This window comes from Melanaphis sacchari, unplaced genomic scaffold, assembly GCF_002803265.2.
Source record: "Melanaphis sacchari strain LSU unplaced genomic scaffold, SCAv2.0 Contig0_pilon_pilon, whole genome shotgun sequence".
Taxonomy (NCBI): Eukaryota; Metazoa; Arthropoda; class Insecta; order Hemiptera; family Aphididae; genus Melanaphis; species Melanaphis sacchari.
Window position 1 is genome coordinate 2,057,569 of NW_020270366.1, and position 18,233 is coordinate 2,075,801.

Here is an 18,233-nt window from a genome sequence, read left to right on the forward strand (position 1 = left end):
AGATAGTTCCACAAATAAAGGTGTACTAAGGATAATAGGTCCTCATAACAATAAGTTTGGAAGATATGAGGCTATGATAATTGGAAATTGTTGTAATCATTATTATTTATTTATTTGTCAGAAATTAAAATATATAAAAATAGGCCAAGCATTATAAATACACTAGATCCAGTATTACATTTATTTTGCATTCTTGTAAAACAATTTTTAAGGAATTATACCCTTTATGTAAACATTTTAATAATCAAAACAATTCTTTCTAATTTTTGAATTAGATACATAAATATATCTAAAAAAGATCTATTTTTTAATAAATAGTAAAATATGAGAGTTATTATTTTAAAATCAGAAGATTGTATTATTTTGGAACTACTTTTTAAGTACCAAGTACCTACAAATAATATCAAGAATTTTAAAATATCAGTATTTAAATAAATTCATTATCAATAGGAATGAATTAAGACGAGCGAAGGTAATTGATGAATCACCTTGTATATAAAAAGTACAAAATATGTACAATCATAAAATTACAATTGAAATTCGTTGAAAAAAATTACAATGTTTCACAGATGATAAAATCGATGATGGCATGCAATCTAAAACTCAATACTTTTAAAAGTATAAATTATAAAGCTATAAACAATAATAAATAAAATATAAAGGTGCCATATAACTATTTTATTATTTTTATTTATATGAGTTAAGGTTTCATTATACTTCTTTCAAGATTCTAGCGTATGATTTAATCAAAATACACCAATATGCTCCAAACAAAATTGTTTAATTTGAGAATTCAAACGATTTCAAACATTTGCAATAATGTTGAAATTAACCGCTTCGAAAGACCAAAAAGTTTATATAGCTACGTGAAAACTTTCGTTATTGGCTATAATTTGGTTTATAAACATGTTATAGAATTTAGAATTTCATAAAGAGATATTTAGGTTAAGTATTCTACAAGTAGCTTATTGTTTAAGTTTAACGTCTTAAAAATAATTTTAACATTATAATCATTATTAACGAACTCGCCAAACATAACATTTTCAAAATTTTTAGCGTTTAATTCAATATATTTTTTTTTCTTGTATGCAAACTTTAAATCATTTTTGTAAACTTGTAAATAATATGTACTCACAAATTTATTAAACAACTCTTAAAATTTTACTTTTTAAATACTATATAGAGTGAGCTGTGTATTTAATTTAAAATAAATGCGTGGAACTCTTTTGGATTTTATTTATTTATTTACTTTTTTTTTTTTTGAAAACGTATTGGACAGGAAAAATTGTGAAAAGTTGCATACTACAGTTTTATGTGTATAAACCGTAAATAGATTACACATTACCTACACAATATATAATATAGAAAGAGGTCATTATTTCAATTCACTGGGGGGCTTTTAGAAAAACATTGGAAATCGGTAATGCAATTCGAATGATGAAATACAAGTAAACAATTTTAACTAGATTTGGGTAAACTAAACTGAATTGTTGGAATCGTTTTTCAAATTCAATTATTTACCAAAAAACCCAAATTTAAACAAATTCCCCAGTTCATGACCAACACTATACTTGAGTATCTCGTTGAAAAAAACCTCCATGGAAGTTCATTGCTATAATAATAGTTTTTTTATACTTATGTATAGCTTAAAAAGGTAATCTAAATATTTTTAAATTTTTATTATGTAAAGTAATTTATAATAAACCCAGTGTCAAAAAGTTTTATATCCTTCCTTCCTTATTGATAAGTTTGGATTGAGTACTTGACGGTGAGCATTACTTTTTAATGATTGATAATATGTATAATGTAAAAAAAAATAAATACGTTTTCTTTGAACTAATAAATAAAATTAGTTTAGCTTTAAATATATCTTGTCATACCGATTATTTACGTGTATAGATTTCATTTAAATTTAAGTTGAAGATAGATGGCGAAACCTCTCACCCGCTAATAGTGACACTTAAAGTATTTTAGACCTAGTAAACTACTTCTCTGTGGGCGTCCCTGGATTTAACCAAGTTCTTGGTTTTATATTATAGACCGTATTATCACTTATCTGAATATTTTAGGTATCGACTAGACTTAAATGATAAATAATAAATCTCAAATGACTAATAATATTGAAACAAGGCCCGTGTGACAGTTTCAAATTACATCATCATTTTTAATTCAATAAGTAGGTCTTAACGTTATTTTTTATTTTTTGCAATGAGGTTTTTGGTGAGTTTAACTCATTTTAAACACGGAAATGGACTCACACACCAAGCTGAGGTTATGAATTTACTTACCCAAGTTCCGATATGCTTACTTAAAGGTCACACGTGCTTGATTCGACTTAATCGCGCAGTGACGTAGGTTTGGTTGTATCTTGTGTAATCAGGGCTTTGTGGTTTCTGACAGAACGAGTCATTCCGTTTCTTATGAATTTTCATACTGCGCCATAAAAGAATCAAGTTAAGATGCAAATCACTCATCTATAGAATATCATTCACAGGTTCCTTGGCAGGGATTGGTGGTGTATTGAAATTACTTTTTTTCGATTTATATGCTCAACTCTCAACATCTTACGGTATAGTATTAATATAGCACACTTGGTTTTTTTGATATTTGTATACGTTTTTAAAATTTACTCGTAGATTTTGCTTTCAACCTAAACCTTAAATATAGTATAAACAAAGCTACATAACTAACAAAGTCTTACTTTATAGTACTAAATAATCAGCGTTAGATGTTGCGGAAAATCGACGAATTTTACTTAAGGTTCTTATCAAAATTTTTAACGATCTGCAGTTTTCAAATGTCAAAAATAAAGGTACTTGTCAATTTTATGCTGCCAATATGGATTATAATTATCGAATAAACATCGAGATGTATATGCTGTATAGATTATGTTGTACCTCAATGCGAACAAAAGACGTTAAGTGTTATATTATGTTATTTTCAAAGTTTTTTAATTGGACAAATTGAGTTGGGCCGTTTATATCAGCTGAGTTTTGCACACGAAAACACGTTGATAATAATAAAATTGAAACTGTCTACAAATTCCAAGTACATATTACATATAATATAATCTACTCGTACTATCCATATAAAATGCGTATGTGTGTAAGTATTATTTATACTTTTATTTTCACATCAGTTTTTTTGAACTCTTACTTCTGATATTTTTTTTAACTACGCCATTATTATAAATAACATTATTTTCACAATGCATAGATTTAATATACACAAAATACAATTTTTTTATAACATATGAAATTATTTATTTATCAAATAAAAAAAATATAATTCAGTACATAATATTTCATTTTTGTAATATGATATTATTGTTGACTTCAATTAAAAATCGGGTAACAAATAATTTATTTTACTTTATTTTTCATTAATAACATATTTACAAGTATTATCACATATTTATGTCATATGTATGGGTATTATTGGGTAGGTAGATATTGGGTAAAAATATTGCTTTTAAAATAATTTAAAAAACGGTTTTATATACTACTTGCAAGTGCTAATTTATCCATACATAGATGGTAATTTATGTATCAGTTATTATTCCTTCTAAGCTTGATTGTTAAATATAAAAGTATGATGTAAATATATACTGTGAATATATAAAGCATTCGCATAATATATAACATTTAATTCAATTTACTGTTATTATTGAATTTCTGTTTAATATAGTTTTGGTTACATTGTGTAATCAATTAAACATATTTTAAATGAACATTAAAGTGATTAAAATTTATATTAATTATAAGTATAACCTAAGTACATATACAATATTTTAATAATATAGTTTGAAAACTCAACTATATTATTCGTATTATTTTCCTTGATAATTTTCAATATTTTTAAATATTTACAGAAAATAATTATAACATAAATGTATTTAATGAATTATATAATATATTTTTAACTTGTTTTTAATCTTCCAAGAAATTAAAATTTTTCTTTTAAAAATAATAATTAATTGATAGAATAATATTATATAGAACTATCAGGAAAATTTAAAACTTGATTATATTATGCTTATAAAAAAATATTTATGTATTTGAGGAATCTGAAAAAGAAAAAGTGAAGTTGAATCGTTTAATTATCGGCAATTTTGAACCAATTTTTTAAAAATGATTTCAAATATTTCACGTAAATATTTTTTTTTATTTTTTTTTAAGATAAAATTATATAAATAATAATTATTATTTTATTTAAGTCTTAAGGCTTCAATAAAAATATAGTTATTGGTTAATTAAATTATTTTTTCTCTAGATCTAATGTAATTTGTTCAATTCCATACATTTTAGAAAAATTATTATTGTATTAATTGATTTCGATTTGATATTCTAGATTTTCTTATATGTTTCAGGTATATAACAATCTGTTTAATTTTTTTTTTTTTTAATGTATCTAATCATAGGAAACTGTGTCATATTTATACACTCGGCTATTTTTATTTTGTTTTAAAACTTTTTTTATTTCCTTATTTTTTAATGTTTATATAATATAATATATAGGTAGTAAAGTGATAGGTATACAGTCATAAATCAGTTTGTTATTAATCATAAATTAACCACATTATAACCATAACATCATAAAATTTTTTTTCTAAATACTAACTAAAAAATTTATAACCACAAAAAATTATGATAATTGCACAAAAAAAGTATTTATTGTGTATCAAAGATTTTCTATTTTAAATAAAGCAAAGAACTTATTGATCTTATAACCAATATTTTTTAAATTAAATAAATTTTTATAATTTTTAAACTGAAAATAGTGCTTGAATATATTCTGCTTTATATACTTTGATTAGTTGTAATATTTTTATTTCTTATATATTTAACAAAATGTGAGAAAAACTATAGATAGAAGTTTAAACATTGGTTTTAAATTTTATATTTTAACTCAAATAAACATATCCCGGTTTTAGTGGCCATCCTAACCTGAATCAGTGTTTAAAATAATATATTTATTATTATATACTTATTTATCTACGAATATATATATATATATATATATATTCGTAGATAAATGTGGATTTTACGGTAACAACGTGAACTTCTATGTTTGCTTTCTGTCAAATTATGGTATATGATCATAGCGTATACTTATAAAAAAAGCCTTACAACATAGGATTTGTTATATTTTTTTTCGGAAGTCATTATAGTGTGTCTTAGAGAAATACATAACAGAAACGCGGTCTTTTGACGCGTAAAAAACACTTGCCATAGTTGCACACAAGTTGTAGGGGGCATTTTACTGGGCGGCCGTTTTCCGGAGTGTATTAAGCCTGGTCAGGGGTGTCGGCGCAGTCGCCGGATATCGTCAGTATCGGTTAGACGCGCAACCCTCGACATGTTTCGCCGGCTCGGCGCGACTTTTGTTTTTGTCGTGCACATTTTTTTACCCGGTAAGAACTATTAAACAGTCGAGTATTTTTTATATTATAGTATTTTACATTTTATTGTTTTTTTTTTTTCAAATATTGAAACTTAGCTTAATATTTATATTATGTAGATATCATGATGTAAGCCATTTAAAGCTTAAAAAAAATCCTCGTTATTGATACGAAATTTAAAAAAATTATATTTTAGTTTTTAAATGTAATTAAGGTTTATGCAAATGTACAAATTCATTTTTTTTTTAATTTTTTTATTTAGAGTTATGTTTTTCTTTAGTATTGCATTTTATTTTTACAGAATGTTCTTTCTATACAATATAATATAACACATGTGTAATAATGATAAACATGATGTTTATTTAAATTTGTATTAAGTGATATTTTACGCAATGTATGGTTTATTCATACATCAACAATTCTAAAAATATTATTTAGATATTTAACTTAACCGAATTTTTACAATAGAAAAATTAAATTTTAAATACATATTCAAGTACCTATTTGGTTCTTAATAACATTAATACTGTATCAATTATAAAATTAAAAACAAATAATTTATTAAAATAGATACATTTAATAAAATATTATCTTAAACGACACATTTTTTTATTTTTTAAAAACTTGGTTTTTAATATATAAACTCAGACTTAAATAATTAAAATACTAATTCAAGTGATTTGCAAAATATTAATAGTACAGAAGTTTATTTTAAGTACACAAATAAACAATTATCAAAAGTGGTATTAATACGAGATTGAAACATTTTTAAATTTTAATTTCCTTAATATTTCTTCAATATTTCTCGTATATTCTTAACTAGTTACAAGAAATAGGACCTTATAAACCGAATATAAATTGGAAAACTAAGCTTTATATTACTGAATTATGTTATAAATAATTTATTATTTTATATACTTATTTTTAGGCTCGTAATTGTTTTATTTTTTATACACCGAAAATAATTATACATGAAGTATATATTTTCTTGAAATACATTTGATCATAGAATGATTCTATCTTTCAAACGGTAGGAATTTGAAGACATCCAATTTTATTTCAAAGTTATACATTTCCTATTTCAGAATAAAATTCAGTCATGTTAAGATAGTAAATACGTCAAGCTTAATGTGATTTTTAATACAGATAAATATATGTATTGTTGATTGTATATATATTTTTCATATTAAAAATTTACAAGTATTTATTAAGTTAGATAGTTTATGAAAATTATATTTTTAAAAAAATTCTCGGTTGTTTAGTAAATTTATAACTTTTATAAGCTTAAGAAAAATTGAAAAGTGAAAAACATATTAAACATAGTATATATTGCTCATAGGTTATTGGATAATCCGTAAATTCTACAAGCTCTATTGAATACCATTATCGTCTCCTAAAGTTAATGTTTGTATTTTCTTAACAGTGGTCCCCGATGTTACCAATATGTTATCTTATGATTTTAGGCCATTCAAAATATTTTTTATTTTTAAATTTTTAATTTCGTTTTTAAATTTATACGCCTAACATATTTTTATAACTTTTTGAATGCATAATGTATTTGTGTAAAGGAAATCGTACATATATAAATCTTCACATACAATAAAAAAAACTATTTATGAATTCAAAAGGAAATATGAAAATTATAATTTCTAGAACATTGTTAATTAATTCTTTAACTTAAGAACTTCTTAACTAAAACTTGTATTTTGAATAAAATGAATTAAAATTAGTAAGTATTATAATTTAAATTGCACAGATATTATATGTCTATTTTTACAACTAAAATTATAACCCATTATTTTAAAATATAAAATAAAATATTGTTTAGAAATAAAATAAAATATATCTAATCATATTATGACATTTAGTAGAGTAGAAACGTGGTATAATATCGTACAAAAATCATATTAAAAATAACTATAAATAACTAATATAATTTGTAATGATACCTTGCAACAGTTAATATAGAAATTAAAAAATAACATTAATAATATAATTTAATGTTATTATAAATAATACAGCAATAATATTTAAACAATCTTTGTGTAATGTCTAAACTATTTATTATTCACTATTGTATTTTTATATAATATGTTATATATTTTATTATATTATATTAAAATATAAAACACATTTTAGAAAAATACACGATTTTGCTTAAATATTATTTGATTATAAAATATTTATCATAATAAACTATATTTTTTTAATCTAATAAATGTAATAATTAAATTAATTAACATACGTACCTATAAAATGTAATACAAAATAAGTAATAAATTAAATTTTGACTAAATACTTAACATTTTCATTATTATTTGTTAGTAGATATTTGAGTTTTAATTCTATGTCAATTATTTATAACCAAAAGCTTACATATATACATTAATTTAATAAGAAATACGTATCTTAGTTATTTATCACAACATAATATATGACTACATGAGTATAAAATACAATTACTTTTTTAATGAATTAAAAAAAAAATTTATTGGTTTCATTTTAAACGAGTAAAGTTTGATTTTATAAATATATTTATATTTATGGTTTTATGTAGCTATATAATTTTAATATTTAATTTATACCTAGCAAATTAAAATATAATTGAACCAGTTATCATCATATATACACTTAAATAAACGAAAAATAAAACCAATGGAGGTGGTATATGAATAGCACAAACATGATTATCAATTTATCAACACTAAATCACTTTAAATAAAACATTTAATTAACGAGTATCCATGCAAGTTACCTATTCGTACTTTAATATAATATTGCCAGGCTTCAATTCTTAAAAAACGTATTCAATATGCTATTAAATATGTACATTTTATTAGGATGTATACAATTGTTCATAAATAATTTATTAATCATTATTTATATCCCAAGTTAAAACAATTTGTGTACTCCATAAAAAGGTATATATATGACTAAAATGTAGGTAGTTAATTAAATATTTAATAGGTTTTATTTTTTTACATTTTATTAATTAGTATAATATGTGTATTGTGTAGGATATAGGGTCTTGGTATGTATTAAATAGTTAAACATGTATATGTTTTTAAGTTAAATCAATCTCTTTTGTTTTTAATAATTTAAATAAATATTATCCAACATTAAATATAAGATTATATAGTGTAAACTGTTTATAATTGTTAAGATGTAATAGTCCTACTAAAAGCTAAATAATAATAAAAAAAATGTATGGATATATAAATTAAAGATACATCATTCATATTCTAAAATATCAATAACTTAAAAAAACTCATTCTGTGTCGTTATAAAGAGATTAATACATTAAGTCTAATAATATACTGCAAATAATTCTAGCTAACTGTCATTAAATAATTCCAAATAATTTTCAAAGTTAATTCAAATCAGGTTCATAGTAATATGACATCAAAAACGTAGGTATAATATGTCTATCTATATTTTAGCTGACTATTATGATTATTAAAATTATTTGATAAATAAATAAAATTGTATTCTACTTTTTTCAATGAATATCACTTGTAGCATAGCTTCTGGTTTCATATTTTAAACTATATTTACTTTTAAAGCATTAATAATACAATAAAAATTTGGAATTAATTTTTCATGATTATTAATTATTTTTCTTATTTGTTTTATTAATTATTTGAAATAAACATAACACAATCTGATTTAAAAATAAAAATTCATGTTGAACATCGTTAGTGTTTATATTATAATATTCTAAACTATATGACTAGATCATTTTTGTAAATAAACGCGCATAAATGCTAATTATAATATTTTCGTATTGAAAATTTATTGTTAATATATTCCAAGGGAAAAGTCATATATTTTTTTTAATGAACTGGTATTTTCCCCGTTCGTTGTTGAGTTTACGATTCGTTTTTAAATTGCATCGCGTCAACTGCGTCCCACTACGCCCCTTTCTCGATTCATATTGGAGCGAAAGTTTAATTTGAACGTCGTCGGATTAAAAACCACTCCTCTATCCCCAATGACCATTTACTAGAAGACCACCGTTCTTTGCCGAGGAAATTTTCATTCGATTCTCTGGATTATTTTACACGGTAAACTTTTCCGTTTACTTTTTTCTTTTATTTCTACAATCCTAAATGTACTTTATTTTTTATTTACATTTTTTTTTTTACTATACTCTCCTTATTTCATCGTGTTAAATTTCTACTGCTTTTAAGACTTTACCCTTCTTCATTAGTCGTAAAACAAGAAAGAAAGAAAAATATGACTTGTGGTTATAGTTACAGTGAACTATTATTTCATTACTGCACACCCGCAGATATGAATCAAAAAATATTTTCCGAAAACATTTGCAACTGTTATTAGCGTCTCCTGCACGAGTTTCAGCGTAGTTTGTTTTTTATTATTCAACTTATAAGAAAAAAAATGCTTTTATAAATTACTTTTAGAGTGCCGCTAATTTGAGTAACGTGTTACAGCATAATTTAAATGTATTACTCATATTTATATAAAACAATATGTCTGAAATGTCAAAAGAACATCGTTTTTAATATTTATTAAATTCCTTGGGTACATGTTTTATGTTATTATAACCACAAGACATGGCCAAAATCATACACGTTAAAAATAGTAATAAATGTTTTAAATTTTATGCGAATTTGAGTATTCTATATATATATATGTATTATATACAACTAATAGATTATAAGTAAAGACCAAATGTATATGCATTTTAAATTTAAAATATGTTCTTAAAAATTACAAAATATACAAAAATACAGTTTTTAAATATTTTTAGTTTTTACAGCTATGTATTAATTAATTAACTATCAGCATCACAAAATTATTAAAAATTATATTATATAATTTATATTTTACCTTAATTATACAATAGAATATCTACTACCGCTATTGATTCATTATAGAGTTATAAAAACAAAACCTTAATTATAAAAAAAAAAAATGTTTAATTTCAATAAACTATAGTAATTATGATAAAAAAATATAAATTTTATACGTTATTGAAAAACGCTATATAAATGATATCCATACTGATCTATTTTAAAGTATAACAACGACTTGTAACAACGTGTTTGTACATAGAGAACCTGTATACTATATCAACCCTTGTTATAGATGCATAATTGAAACCTGACAATCTTGACAGTATTTCTGGGAAAAAACTCTGGTTAGAAGAACTCTCAAAGTCAACGTTTTGATCTTGGTGTATTTTAGAAATTTCTTTTAAAATTAGCAAGCCTTTATAATTATTAATAATTTTAGAACATATAATTAAAATTAACATGCTACTTTTATTTTATAAAAAAAAAATAATTAATAGAATCTGTAACTTGTTCAAACATTTCTAAAACTTCTATAAATTAAACATACTTTCAAGTTTTGTGTTGTAGAATAAATTTATGTATATTAATTGCATATAAAATAATGAAATAAAATTAAAAAAATTATTTGTATAGGTAATATACAAAAAAATGTTATAATGGAAAATATGAACTTACCCCCAAATTATAAAAATATATGAAACAAAAGTTTACAATTCTTTTTTATTTAAGTATGATCAATGAAAATCTATTTACTCTATGTAATTATTCATAAAAATATGAACATGCATTATATGAAAAATTTAGTATTAAATCATAATTTATAAGTGATAGCTAACATTTACACCTCAAGTATCATCTAAATCTCTATATGATAAATATAATACATACACATTTAATAATATAATATACAGTTAATAATAAAAAACCACATCAAGAATGCATTTATCTAAAATATAAATTGATAATAAAAACTAAAATACAATTATACTTAAAATAAGTACGTTTTAAAAAAATATATACATAAAGATACCTAACTTTTTTGTTTACATTTCGAATACATAATTAAACTATTCAAATAAACAATAAATGATTTTATAACTATAAAAAACATTCTCCAAAATAATTACCTATTTACTATACGATTATTTGTTTTAATTATTATAGAGTAGTCGTCAACAAAAAATATATGAAATATTTATATATTCTAAGTTAACAAAACAATTTATATTTGTTCCGTTCCAAAATTATTTCCGGAACAAAAATAAATTATTTGTCCTGTTGTGAAATAGTATAGTAATATATTTTTGTTTTACACTCACATCATTTCCTTTAAAATTATTGAATTAAATTTATATTTAATGAATACGTCAAATGATTTTTTAATTTAAAAATTAACTAAATTAAATTAAAAAAATTAAAATAAAATTTCAGGTCTTACTGATTCTCTTAAAAAAATAAAAATAAAAATATTTACATTACTGAAATTGCAATTTTATTATTTCTTTTATTATCTTTTTAATATAGAAATATTATTAGATGCGATGACTGAATTTAGTTAATACAATCTTGTCCAATTATAATAACTAATTCATTTTTATGCAAAACCTTTATAAATAGCTTATTGAATATATTATACAAGTATATTATTATTGGTAAATGTAACAAAATTTAAGCAATCCATTAGTTGAATTGTATTTTTTATTGATCAATGCATATTATATTATATAATATATATTAATTTTTTTCCTATATTATACTCGTATTTAGTTTAAATTTAAACTGTATTAAGTTCATAAAATATAATTTAATTGATAAATTTTAAGTCTGAAAATTACTTTATTAAAAACGTAAAATAAAAATCTACACACACATAAATATATATAATATATTAAATTTATAATTAATATAAAGGTATATAATATTTACATATCATATGTATCGTGTGTGTGTGTGTTGTATATGTATGTATTTATTATATTTTCAGAACAAATTTTGATAAATCAATACTAAATACTAAATTATTTTTTTGTATTCCAAAACCACGTAGGTAGGAAAAACTTTCTTAAGATTTTGTTTTATATAATATGACACAGTTCAGTTAGATTAGTCTAGAATTTGTGTTGATAATCATTCAAGTAGTATCTTTTGGTAGGTATCTCAAATGAAAAATGTAAGAAAGGGTAAAACTGGTGAAGAAATTGCTCATAAAGGGTAAAAGGGAAAAATGAGTCGATAAAGGGGTAAAGGACCTATAGACGGAGCAATTGAAAGCACAGAAGACAAAGTTTACAATGTATATACGGAAAACATAAAAGTAGAAGAAATTCGCGTAGACAAGGGTGGGAAAAAAACAAAGGTGGCGCGGGCAGTGGACACAAGTGTGTATGGGCTAGTGAAAATAAGGAAACCCGAGGGCCCATTGAGTGCGTTGTATTATGTATGAAGAACGAAGAACAAAGACCGTTAATAAGAAAAAGGAAGCGACAAGAGACGTGGTTTCGACGAAACTACGAAGTCGAATTAAAAAAAATAAAATAAAATAATAGAACTAAAGAAACTATAATACAATGTATACTTTGAAAATACTAGAGTGAATTGATAAAGGTCTAATCTGTGCTAAATTACTAAAAAAATATATTATGTTTAATAGATTATATGAGTAGGATTATTATTAAATTAATTATATGGATAAAAACAAATTCGGAAGATATTTGCTTATTTAGTTACACAACGTTATTTGCATTTTCAAATAATAACTGTTGATATTATATTACAGTAAAATAAACTAAAGTACATTCATTACATTTTTTTCTCCTGCTTGTCATAAGATGAATGGCACATTTTAAAATAATATACATAAGTAAAAAATCAAAATATATATAAATTCAAAGCGACTTTAATTAATAAATTATACGAATATATTCAAATATCTTTATACAATATTGTAAACAATATGCACTTATCAGCTTTAATTATTTAAATATATTTTACAATGTGAAAAAAATGTATTTTTATGCGATTCTTTCATAGATATATATGTTAAAAGGGAAACATTCTATTTAACAAAATCTGATTAATTTATATGATACTTTACTTATACAGATATACCTTTATATTAAAATATTTTTATATCACTGTCAAAATGATATTAAAGAATTTTATTTATGAAATGGTTAAACACACATAATATAATATACGTTACATTCTGACACAGTTATTGAATTAAATTTGATTTATAGATTTACTAGTGTGACGGGACAGACAAAGTAGTGCTCTTTTGAAAATGTTAATAAAAAAAAATGAACTATATAATATGTTGCTAGTAAAATATTACTATTAAAATATCTTTTCGATCTTATTTTCTATAATAATTATTTCTAAATGTTCGTTTGGAATGTAATAAGTAATTTAATTGATAAATTAATAAAAAATATAATCGGATTAATGTTATAATACAAATTATAATACATTAAAAATGTGTATAATATTGCTGATATGTTTTATAAGAATTAATAATTTTATTTTTAAAATCAAAATATATTTGTATACATGTATCTAAAATATATCATTAGTTCATACAACTCATGCTATTTATAACAATTTTATTTTAAATTCTAAACAATTAATATGAACACAACTTATGGTATTAATTTCTATTAATTTAATAAATAATTTTTATTAAATATTTTACTTTAAAAAAAAATTACTAAATAAATATTTTCATTTTTCATCGTTTCTTAAGCTCGTCAATGCATTATCAAGTATTTATTTTTATTTTTTGGAATTATTTATTTGAAAATTGTTATTTTTTATAAACTTGTAAAAAAATTTGTTGATTATAAGTCGTTTTTACCATTCAACATATTTGATATTTAATATTGTGTTTATATTAACATTACATCATAATTAATAGATAATTAATATTAATTAAATAATAGAGCAAGTTAGTGAAATAAGTAATAACGTTTAAATTTATAAACTTATAATATTAAGTAGGTACACAAAAAGTTAATGTATAATGTCATTAATAAGTGCTTAAATATTTTTAAAAAATTTACATTATTAGACAATGAAAAAATGACGTTTTATTAATAAAATAACTAATATTCAATGTTGTCGACTATCTTAAAGTATACATTTAAATCTATTTGTCTATATTGGTTTTAATAGGAAATGCGATAGACAGACGTCGGTTCTTTCGCGTATTACTACGGCGTGTCAAAGAGTCTTTCTGTTAAATAGACGGATAGCATAGATAGAATTTAGAAAAAAGGAAAACAATTAATAAATGTTTGCATTTACCATTACTGTAATGGCATAATATAATGTCAGCTATAGTTATTTTTCAAATTATATTTTATTTCTCAAATAACATAATTACACCGAAATATCCGAAATGTGTATGTGTTGGAAAAATATTTACCTACATGCACAAAAGCTGATTTTATAAGTTTTGAAATTTCGTAAAAGCATTTAAATTTCTGTTTTTTTTTTTATATTTTATTTTATAATACTTAAATTAATTTTAATTTAACTTTATTGTATTAAAAAATTTAAAATGTAATTTTCTTTTCCTATGAGTATAATTAGTTAATAATTTATTATGTCATAACTGAAATATATCAACATTTTATTTTTTTTTTGATTTGTAAGTATTTTATAATTATATTCAATACCCTAAATAGTATTTGAAATGATAAATTTATCGCTAAAACAATAATTATCCTCTAATCAGTACAGTAGGTATTTCAACAATAATTTGATTACAAAATATAATTACAATAAAACAATTTTCATTAGATGAATTACTAGGATTTATTAGTAGAGTGGTTGACTGTAATGAATAATATCAATTGTTATTCAGTAAGTATTTAATAAAAATAAAAAGTAACCGTTATATATATATATATATCATTAATTGTAAAAATTTAATTGAATTATATAACATAAACAGAATTATAATAGGTTTTATAGAAAATATATTATATAAGTGTAGTATTAATAAGTAATAACTGATAAGTGATAACTTAATATTTTTTTTTTATTTCTATATGTTGACATACTTTATTCTAACCACTTAAAATATATTATTTATTGATAATAAATAATCGGATGCTGTGTATCTAACAAAATTAAATAACTTTAATTGTATTTAGTTTTATTTTCTACTATATTATTTTATCGTACTTAGTTAGATGAATTTTTTTCTATAAAAATATAAACTAAAGTAATTTAAATTCTAATAAGATAAAACAAATATATTTTATTTGAGATTAATTTTTCAAAAAGTTTTTTTAAACTCTCAATAGCTCAGTAAAATTAAAAAATTTAAAACGTTGTTATATTAAAATATTGAATTATAGTTCACTATTTGTAGGCACTTAAGTAAATTATCATCTAAAGCAGCTAGTAGAATTTTCTGGAATTCAACACAATTTAATAATACATTAATACATAAAGAATATTTTCATTATTGTTAGTGATCTTACCTATATTAATTCAAAATAGGGTTGAACTCAAGATCCAGTTTTAGTGCATCAAGATTTATTCATTTTATTTGAATGTGGTTTTTTACATTTGGTTCATAAAAGAGGTAGCCCAACAACACTTTGGCGAACAATTCATATTAATCTTTCTTCATACATCTTTCAAACTGAATATGAATTAAAAATAAAGTAATGTTGGATTGTTAACAATATATCCATTAAATGTATAGTACAAAAAAAAAAAACAAACAATAATAGAGATTGTTTTGTATTAATTTAAAATAAGTGTAGTAGTCTTATGATCATATAATTAGATTGAGCCTTGAATAAGTATCTTAAAAATAATTTTAGTTGATATTTTTAATGTATAGTATGCATTTAAACATAATAATATGATATTTTTCTGTACTCATACAATAAAACTATAATAATATTTAAAACCAAAAATGTAATTTATTATTATATAGGAAACTATAATTTCGTACTATTATTCAAAAATATGAGAAACGAAATAAATTATAATTACATTGTAATGTTAAAATACAACATGATTTTTAAATAATTTTGTATTCAAACCAAAAATTATAGTTATTTATAAATGATATATTAAATAAAATATTTAGTTATTATTATGGTTAAGAAACTATATGAGATAAAATTAATAAAATATTCACAAAAAAAGCAAAAAAAAAAAACGAAAATATGTATAAAAAAGTTTTTTCCAGTGATATTTTTCTTAATAAATTCCATTGTTTTGTTATAACGATCGACCACTTTATCTCATTTTAAAGTAGATTCCGTTGGGATATCATTAGATGTGTACTTTTCAAGAAATGATTGAAATTCAATATTTGTAAGTTTATATAAGCGTATATTAGCACATCAACATAGTTGTACACAAATCTTGAAAATATAAATTTTTTAAAAGTATTCGATGCGCTTGCTGTAAACTATTGTTGTTTTTTTAAGTTTTAATTTTGTTAGCGATTCACCAATCACTTATATTTACTGTTTGTTAAGTGTTGTATAACGGCTAACCTTTTACTACCATTAACTTTGGCCTCACAATTTTTATTAAATAAAATATTACCATCTATAAAAAATATTTTTACTAAATTTTGTAACGTATTTATCTACATTAGGTACTTTCGGCATATGAAATAAACTAAATATTAAACGACAGAACAAGGAAACAAATAATAACGAGAGCATAAACAATGGATGACGAAAAATTGAACCAAATTTAATTTTTGATAGTCATGAAAAGAAAAATAACCGTGTTATACTCGATAAGATAAAAACACCAGTTTCTTGATAAGTATTTATATTCTGTTTTTAATAGAAATACAAACTTAAACTGAAATATAATATAGAATATTATATTTCAGTTAAAATACTATCAGATAATAAACGAATAATTCGATATGTTAGTAAATAATTTTGTGTTCAATTATTGTTTTATGGGATAAATTGTATTAAAAACAAATACTAATTTATTAAAAATGTATTTATAAGCACAAAAAATTATTGATATGGTATTTTTGAAAAAAAAAAATACCGAAATATGTAAAAATATATATAAAAAAAATAATACAAATATGAACTCATTAGGTTATAGAATTATTTTTTAGTTCACCTAGCTATAATAGAAGATATGGAAAAAATATGTAATTTCCACAACTTTTTTATCCATATTTATTATTATTTAGTCAATTTTTAGGATTTATAAAATTCTATACCGGTAAAACTCGATATACTTAAAATTGTATAGAAATACAAGTTTAAATCATAATGCTTTAAGTAGAAGTTTTAATATTAAAAAAAATCGTTAATTGAAGTAATAAAGTAATTTTTAGTGGAGGTAGTCTACCAGTATTTATTTTACGTATTTTTAACATGTTATTTATATACGAGTACATTATTAGATATTTGATATTTTAATTTAATTTAAATCTTTAATTGTGTTCCTAGTACTTAATTATTCGCAGCTTAAAAAAACCTATAAGATTTTTTTTTTTTAAAAAGGAATTCTAATCAATTTTGAAAATGTAGCTCTACCATTTATCTAGTATTCTAGTCGAAATTGTTAGAACACTTTTAAAATTAAACTTATATCATATTAAAATTCAGTATTCTTTGAGTATGCGGGGTAGACAGAAAAATACCTTGGAAAATATTAGTGATTCTAGTGATCAATTTTTGATTAATAAACATACATCTTTATTTTAATTATAAAAATGTCTTCTAAAGTACTTACAAAATGTCTATAAATTGAGAAATTTTTAAATTAATTATCAACTATATTAAAACACGCTCTATATTTACCTACTTGAAGTACAACAAATCTAGTCGTTTTATGCTAGTTTTTAAAGATTTTTTGAGCACGACTTGGCGTTAGAAATACATTTATACAGAACAATAGTTTTAACGTTTTTCCTAAAGCTTAGGAGCTCTTCCATTTGGTTCAATTTCGTATTGTTTTTAATGTGAAGTTCACCTAAACGATTAAATGTGGTTCGTTGAATATTT

At 21.9% G+C, this 18,233-nt stretch overlaps 1 protein-coding gene across 6 annotated transcripts in view; it reads left to right on the plus strand.

Moving 5' to 3' along the window:
• Window positions 1-5,328: 5,328 nt before the first annotated feature.
• The window catches only part of LOC112598374 (Down syndrome cell adhesion molecule-like protein Dscam2), a 132,667-nt gene continuing 119,762 nt past the window's right edge, over window positions 5,329-18,233 (plus strand). For 5 of the 6 annotated variants that reach the window (XM_025344824.1, XM_025344836.1, XM_025344815.1 and 2 more), the window contains exon 1: window positions 5,329-5,413. In XM_025344824.1, coding sequence (XP_025200609.1) covers window positions 5,359-5,413 — 55 coding nt within the window. In that variant the 5' untranslated portion in view covers window positions 5,329-5,358. The remainder of the gene's footprint in view (window positions 5,414-18,233) is intronic. The other variant, XM_025344803.1, reaches the window with a different exon arrangement.